Source organism: Monoraphidium neglectum, assembly GCF_000611645.1.
Source record: "Monoraphidium neglectum strain SAG 48.87 unplaced genomic scaffold scaffold00617, whole genome shotgun sequence".
NCBI lineage: Eukaryota > Viridiplantae > Chlorophyta > Chlorophyceae > Sphaeropleales > Selenastraceae > Monoraphidium > Monoraphidium neglectum.
Window position 1 is genome coordinate 5244 of NW_014013011.1, and position 6572 is coordinate 11815.

General features: G+C 63.7%; 2 protein-coding genes across 2 annotated transcripts in view; both read left to right on the top strand.

The window, feature by feature from the left end:
* Positions 1 to 1501: 1501 nt before the first annotated feature.
* MNEG_4443 (hypothetical protein) lies at positions 1502 to 3613 on the top strand (the record flags this gene model as incomplete). Its single annotated transcript, XM_014047078.1, has 1 exon — positions 1502 to 3613. One exon carries the CDS (start codon positions 1502 to 1504, stop codon positions 3611 to 3613), a length of 2112 nt encoding a protein of 703 aa, XP_013902532.1.
* A 2135-nt stretch (positions 3614 to 5748) lies between these two features.
* MNEG_4444 (hypothetical protein) overlaps positions 5749 to 6572 on the top strand; it is a gene marked incomplete at both ends in the record, with an annotated part of 2391 nt that continues 1567 nt past the window's right edge. Inside the window, one exon of the mRNA XM_014047079.1 lies at positions 5749 to 6549. Coding sequence (XP_013902533.1) covers positions 5749 to 6549 — 801 coding nt within the window. The remainder of the gene's footprint in view (positions 6550 to 6572) is intronic.

Genomic DNA, 6572 nt, shown 5'->3' on the forward strand with positions numbered 1-6572 from the left:
TGGCGGCTCAACGCAGGGGCGGGTGCTCGGGCTGCTTGCGTGGCCCTTAAACGCCAATCACGCTGGTTATCTTGCCATTTCCGGCCGGGTGCCTCAAAACGGCGCGTTTTTTCTTGTATCTGATTGTGCAAAATTCATGCCCATTTCAACACGCTAGTGCTGCAGAGGGTCTGAGCACTTGGTGCACAAACTTTGGGCTCCAGCACCCCCATGCCTTAGCCCTCACCTCCAGACGCCTGCGCTTGTTCGGGACGATTCTGCCCTGATGACTGCCCTGATTTTGCGCCCTCTGGGTTTCCGGCATTGATCATGAAAGCACCGCCTGCACCGCCAGTGGGTCGGAAGCAAGGTCGTGGGATGCCGCCACCCCGGGGCTGCCAAGGGGGAGCAGAAGTGGTGCTCAGCGCTGCACTGACACGCAATGTGTATGACAAAGGGCTGTCCTTTTGCCAGCGACGCGCTCCTCCGGCTTGCACACATCACACCAATTCAGCGGCTTAGCCAGACTTCTGCTTGCGCCATTTCCGACCCGGTTGGCGGCAGAGCGCCCAAGGATCTGCGGATTATGAGCATTCCCATCCACTGTCGTTGTAACAGCTTCTCTTCTTGCAGTCATGTTGTTCAGCGCGCCATGCATGCAGTTCAGGGTGCGTGCTTTGCAGCAGTAACGGCCCCACGCGCGGCCAGCAAGCCAGGCTGGCAGGGTGACATGCCAGCGGTTCACGCCTTGCACAACCAAGACCCAGACCGGTGACCAGCTTGCTCAATCCTCGTTTCAGCAACAAAGGAGGGTTTCATGCGCCGGCAAGGGGGCTCTCTTGCCAGTGTCAGGTTCAACTGGGTTTTGCAGTTGCATAATAAACCTTTGTGAAATATTTCTGTGGAGTGCATGCCATGCTTTCTGTGCCGCACATTGCGTGCCACAATGCGAGCACATGCCTCCAGCTACGCATATACACATAGGGTGTTTTGTTTTGAAGTGTCTTGTTTCAACAAATCGCGGCCACTTCATTCGTTGCACTTCCACTGGGAGTCAGTTGCTAAGGAGCTTGTTCCAAATGTGCCCCCTCACCACGAGACACCTTGGAGTGATACATCCTGACGGCATTCTTGCCGCCTGTGCATTGTCGACATTAACCACAGCAAGACGTGGCACACCCTTACAGGGCCGAAGTTGTGCACATTTCTGGAGTTGGGGAGCCCCTGGTGTCCTGCAGCGGCCGGCGACTCACCAGGCGGTCAAAGTGTCGTCACCACAGCAAAGTCTGCTTGATTACAAGAAGCCGAGAGCTTGATAATTGATCGTGAATCAAGCTTTAGCTTCGCGCATAGCCTCCCGGACAGCCTCAACATACGAAGAGCCCGAATCTCGCTTGGTCTGCCTCGACTTTGAACAAAGCGTGAGCAGGGATTGGATCTGGTCCAGCAATACTACCTACGTGGTCTTGTCTAGAGAGCGTAAACTATGCTGCAACTACGACTCACAAGCACTGCGCCTGCAATGAGCCCGCCTCGGACTCTCCAGGCGCCAGCCGCTCGCGCTGCGCAGCAGCACGCCGTGACAGCAGCTAGGCTCAACATTCAGCGAGGGCTTTCCAAACTACAGGATCGGCGGGGTCTGAGTACGGTGGCAGCGGCTGCCAAAGGCAAAGCGGCGGAAGCTAAAGAGCCGGCAGGCACCGCCCCCAAGACAGCGCGCCGCCGTTCGGCCCCTGCGGCGAGCGAGCGCGCCACGCCGGACGGCGCGCTGGCGGCAGCCAAGGCTGCGGCCAGCGGCGACGTGCGGCCGCTGCAACAGCTGATCGACCAGCTGGCGAGCGGCTCGGCCGCCGAGGCAGGAGCGGCGGCCAAGGAGCTTGTGAGTTGTGTGAAGTCGAGCGACGAACGGTGCAGGGCGGCGGCAAACTTGGGCGCCCTGAAGCTGCTGGTTGACCTGCTGGGCCAAGGCCAGCCAGACAGCCAGAGATTTGAGGCCGCAAGGGCGATTGACGGCATTGTTTGTGCTGGCAACGATCTGCGGGAGGCTGCGGCCGCCGCCGGCGCGCCCGCGGCGCTCGCCGCGCTGCTAGCGCCGGCGGCGGGCGCGTCCAAGGCGGTCGAGGCGGCGGCGGCTGAGGCGCTGGCAGAGGTTGCCGCATGGGACATGTCCGAGGTGGCGGCGGCGGCCAGTGCCGATGATGCCAGGCGCGAGGCGCAGCGCGCCGCTGCGATGGGCAAAGCCCTGATCAGGGCTCAAGGGCTCGGCGCCCTGGTGGGCGTGCTCGAAAGGAAGGGGTCATCTATCAGCCTCCAAACGCACGCGGCGCGGGGTGTGGCGAGCGCAGCAGCGCTGGGCATTGTCGCGCCCGGCGAGGCGGCGGCGCGCCTAGGCGCGCTGCTGCTAGGCGTGCTCAACGAGGGCGTCGCGGCCGCCGAGGAGCGCGGCCGCGCGCCCAAGAAGGGCGTCGAGGCGGCGCGCTGGGCGGCGGCGGGGCTCGCGGCGCTGCTGTCGGCGCCGGACGCCAACGACGCGCTTCGGCGGCGGCTCGCCGGCAGCGGTGGCATAGATACGGTCCCGCTGCTCGTCGCGCTGCTCGAGGCCCCGCCAAAGCCCGCCGCCGCGGCAGCCGCCGCCGCGCTGGGCGCATTCGCGCGCTGCGACGACCTGCGGCCGGCGATCATTCAGGCCGGCGCGCTGCCGCATCTGGTGTCGCTGCTCGTGCTGCAGCGTGCCAACTTTGATAAGGAGAGCCTGTCCGCCGCGGCGGCCGCTGCAGGCACGCTGGGGCACCTGGCAGAGGCTGGGGACGCGGTTCGCATGGCAATTGCAGAGGCGGGCGCCCTGCAGCCGCTCGCGGAGCTGGTCGAGCGGCTGAGCGGCGTCGAGTCCCCAGCCTCGGGCAGGCACTTGATTCTTGTTCTGCAGGCGTTGAGGGAGCTCATGAAATGCAGGCAGATTCACCAGGCGCTCGCTGATGCAGGCGTCGTCGCCGCAGCGCTGAAAGTGATCTCAGTGACGACGAAGGCCCGCGGCGGCGGCGACGACGGCCCGCAGGCCGCAGCAGCGTCGCTTATCGGCGACGCCGCGGCCGGCGGCGAGGGGCCGCTGCGGGGCGCGGTGATTGCGGAGCTGCCACCGCTCGTCGCGCGCCTCGCTGGCGCCAGCGGCGCAGCAGGCGCGCGTTGCGCGATGCGCGCGGTGGAGTGGCTGACGGATTGCTGCGAAGCGCTCGACGCGCCGCTGCTCGCGGCGGGCACCGCGCCGGCGCTGGTCGCGCGGCTGTCGGACGGCGGCGCGGAGGGCGGCGATGATGCTGCATGGGCAATCGACAACCTTGCGCGGTCTGGGGATGAGGCGTGCTCGGCGATCATGGCCTGCAGGCCGCTGTCCCGGCTGCTGGATCTGGCTCGGGGCGGCAGCGGCGCTGCGGTGTGTGCACTTGAAGGACTCATCACTGGGGATGGGCCAGCCGCGCGCGGGCGCGCACAGGCGGCGGCGGCTGCGGGAGCGGGGGCGGTGCTGAAGAGGATCATTGCAAGCGGCGCGGCCGACGAGGTGGCGAGGGACGCGGCCGAGGGAGCGCTGAACGCGCTGGCTGCTAGCGGCCAGCACGGCAGCAGCGGCAAGATTTGATGCTTGATGTTCGATGAGGGTTGTTAGCCACAACAGCTGTTGGTAGTTCGACATGTACACCTGGTGGTCTGATATGAGGTTCGTTGGTGTTATGAGACGCCAAATGCTGTTATTTGAGGATAACGATCCTGGCCATCTGTTCTTATTGAACGGTACTCGAGTCAGGCGGTGCTGCTATGGGTCTGAGTGCCACATACGGGCGAGGGTGGCAGCACCTACTGAAGGCTAGCACTGCAACAACAGTGATTTCTTACTGGTTCTTGAGGGCTCCCAGCAGCTCTTCCCCCCTACTTGGCGGGCAAAGATTAGGAAGCAAAGCTGCAAGCTGGAGGTCTGCGGGAACACCTAAACACAGAGAACGTGCCAAATTGGGACTGCCCCTTGGCGCGTGAGCAGTCCCAGTCATTCACTGGTCATAATGTATATCTGGAAAGCAACCAGATGTACGGTGACACAAGCAGCCAGAAAACATTATCATTTGACTGCCTACGGCAGATGCTGGGTGTGCGCCGCAGCGACCATCACAGCAGCGCATATATCTATGATCGTTGCGCAGAGCACCCCATTGGTAGCTACCTGTCTGTTAACAGGCTGCGCCAACTGGGTCACACGATGCGCATGACCCACACTCGTCTGCCCAAATTGGCGCTTTGGAGCGCCGCCCCCGGCCCGCGCCCTGTGGGACGGCCACGCGTGTCATGGTTTGACATAGCGAGGCGAGACTGTGCTGCCATAGGGATCGATGTCCCCATTCACCTAGACGACCGCTGCTCTGACCGCCCCGCTTGGACGAAGGCTTGCTTATCTCTCCTGCCAAGGAGGCGTGCGCCCTCTTACTAATTCCCGACTTGGCTGCACCCGCTTTCTCCTCTGGCCTTTACGGTTAGGGGCGTTACCCCTTTGGGGAGCCAGGGTTTTTCCCCTCGCTGCTGGAAAAGCGTGATGTGATGTAATGTAATGTAATGTAATGTAATGTAATGTAATGTAATATGTGCAGTACACGGTCACCGGGCCTTTGAGCACTGTAACAGTCGTGAGTGCCGTTTGCACTGCTTTTGATGCTGCGCTGACAGCGCCTGGTTACCAGGCCACGGTGGCACAGTAAGGCACGTGGTGGGGTGGCCCGCCAGGCTTTGTGCTTGCATGCATGCTATTGAGCCATGCTGGGATGTTGTTGAGGGAACCCACCCGTGGCAGGGTGGGTTCGTCAGCCCCCTTGACAACCCCCCCTGCTGGACCCCAGCGGGTGCGTCCAGCACGCCTGTCTGCCCGCTTTGCCTGGATATGTATGGCCTTGGCCTGCTCGAGCTGTGCCTTGTTATGGCCTACAAAACACCCCGCGCACGCACCACGAGTCCCGCTGCCGGAAAAGCCTGCCCTTTGCGCCCTGCCATGGAGGTGGCCAACCACATGACCAACACTGCCAAGGGGCCCGCCCCTCGTGATGCCTCGCTTACAAAGCCTTGTTCAAATCACTTGTGCCAGCAATCGACTTGATCTGATTGGTTCAGCTGCGTAGAGCAAGGGAGGTGGCTGTTTTCGTTGGCCGTGCTCCTCACGGCTTTGTCGTCACTTGGTCTGCCTCAAACTTGGGCGAAGCGTGAGCATGGCATCAAACCTTGATTTGTGGTCTCTTGCTAAACATGCTGCACCTACAACTGACGGCAAGCACTGCGCGCGCAATGAGGACTCTAGGGGCGCCAGCCGCTGCTGCAACAGCACCCAGACTCGACAGATGGCGCGAACTTTCCAAGCTGCAGGATCGGCCCCGTCGGCATGCAGCAGCAGCAGCAGCAGCAGCAGCAGCAGCAGCAGCAGCAGCAACAAAGGGGAGAGCGGCGGAGGCCAAACAATTGTCAGGCGCCACGCCAACAGTTGTTGCGCGCGCCGCACCGGACGGCCCGCTGGCGGCGGCCGAGGGGGCGGCGAGCGGCAAAACACAGCTGATACAGCAGCTGATTGCTCAGCTGCGGAGCGGCTCAGCTGATGAGGCGGAGGCGGCAATCTTGGACCTCGGGTTTCGGGTGAATACCAAAGACGAATACCGCAGAGAGGTGGCAGATTCAGATGCCATGTGGCACCTGGTACATCGGCTGAGGGCCGGGCTGTCGGCCAACGCAAAAGTCTCGGCCGTGATGATACTTGCCGACATAATGCGCACCGGCAACAAGATGCGACAGAGCGCGCCCGGCGCCGGCGTGCCCAGGGTACTCACCACCCTGCTCGAGCCGGGTGCGGGCGCGCCTCCGGAGCTGGAGGAGGTGGCCGTGGGGGCACTGGCCGAGCTTGCCTCGTGGGATGCGTCCGAGCCCGCGACGGACACCTCGCAGTATTTCGCACCTTATCACGGAATTGTCTGCGCCCTGGTCCAATACCCAGTGCTCAGCGTGCTGGCGCACGCGCTTGAGAAGAAAGGGTCATCGCTCACTCTCAAGGCTCACGCGGCGCGCGGGGTGCTGGCGCATGCAACGCTGGGGGTCCCCATGACTGGCAAGGATCAGGCGTACCTAGGCACGCTGCTGCTGCGGGCGCTGAAGGAGGGCGTTGCGGCTGTCGTCCAGAAGCATTACGTGTCAGACAAGGCCGTCGCATCGGTGCGCTGGGCAGCGGCAGCGCTCGCCGCGCTGCTGTCCGCGGAAGGCGCCGGCGTTGGACTGCGCCGGCAGCTCAGCAGCGACGGCGCAGATGCGGTCCCGCTACTCATCGCGCTGCTCGAGACGCCGAACAAGCCTGTCGCTGCAGACGCCGCAGCCGCTGCGGCGTTGGGCGCGCTGGCGCACTGCGATGAACTGCGGCTGGCGATCGTCGAGGCCGGCGCGCTGCCGCACCTGGTGGCCCTCCTCGTGCCGCGGTGGGCTCGCTTTGACGAGCAGAGCCTGCCCGCAGCCGCGGCCGCGGCGGACGCGCTGTGGCGCCTGGCCAAGGCCGGGGACAGTGTTCGCGTGGCGGTCGCAGAGGC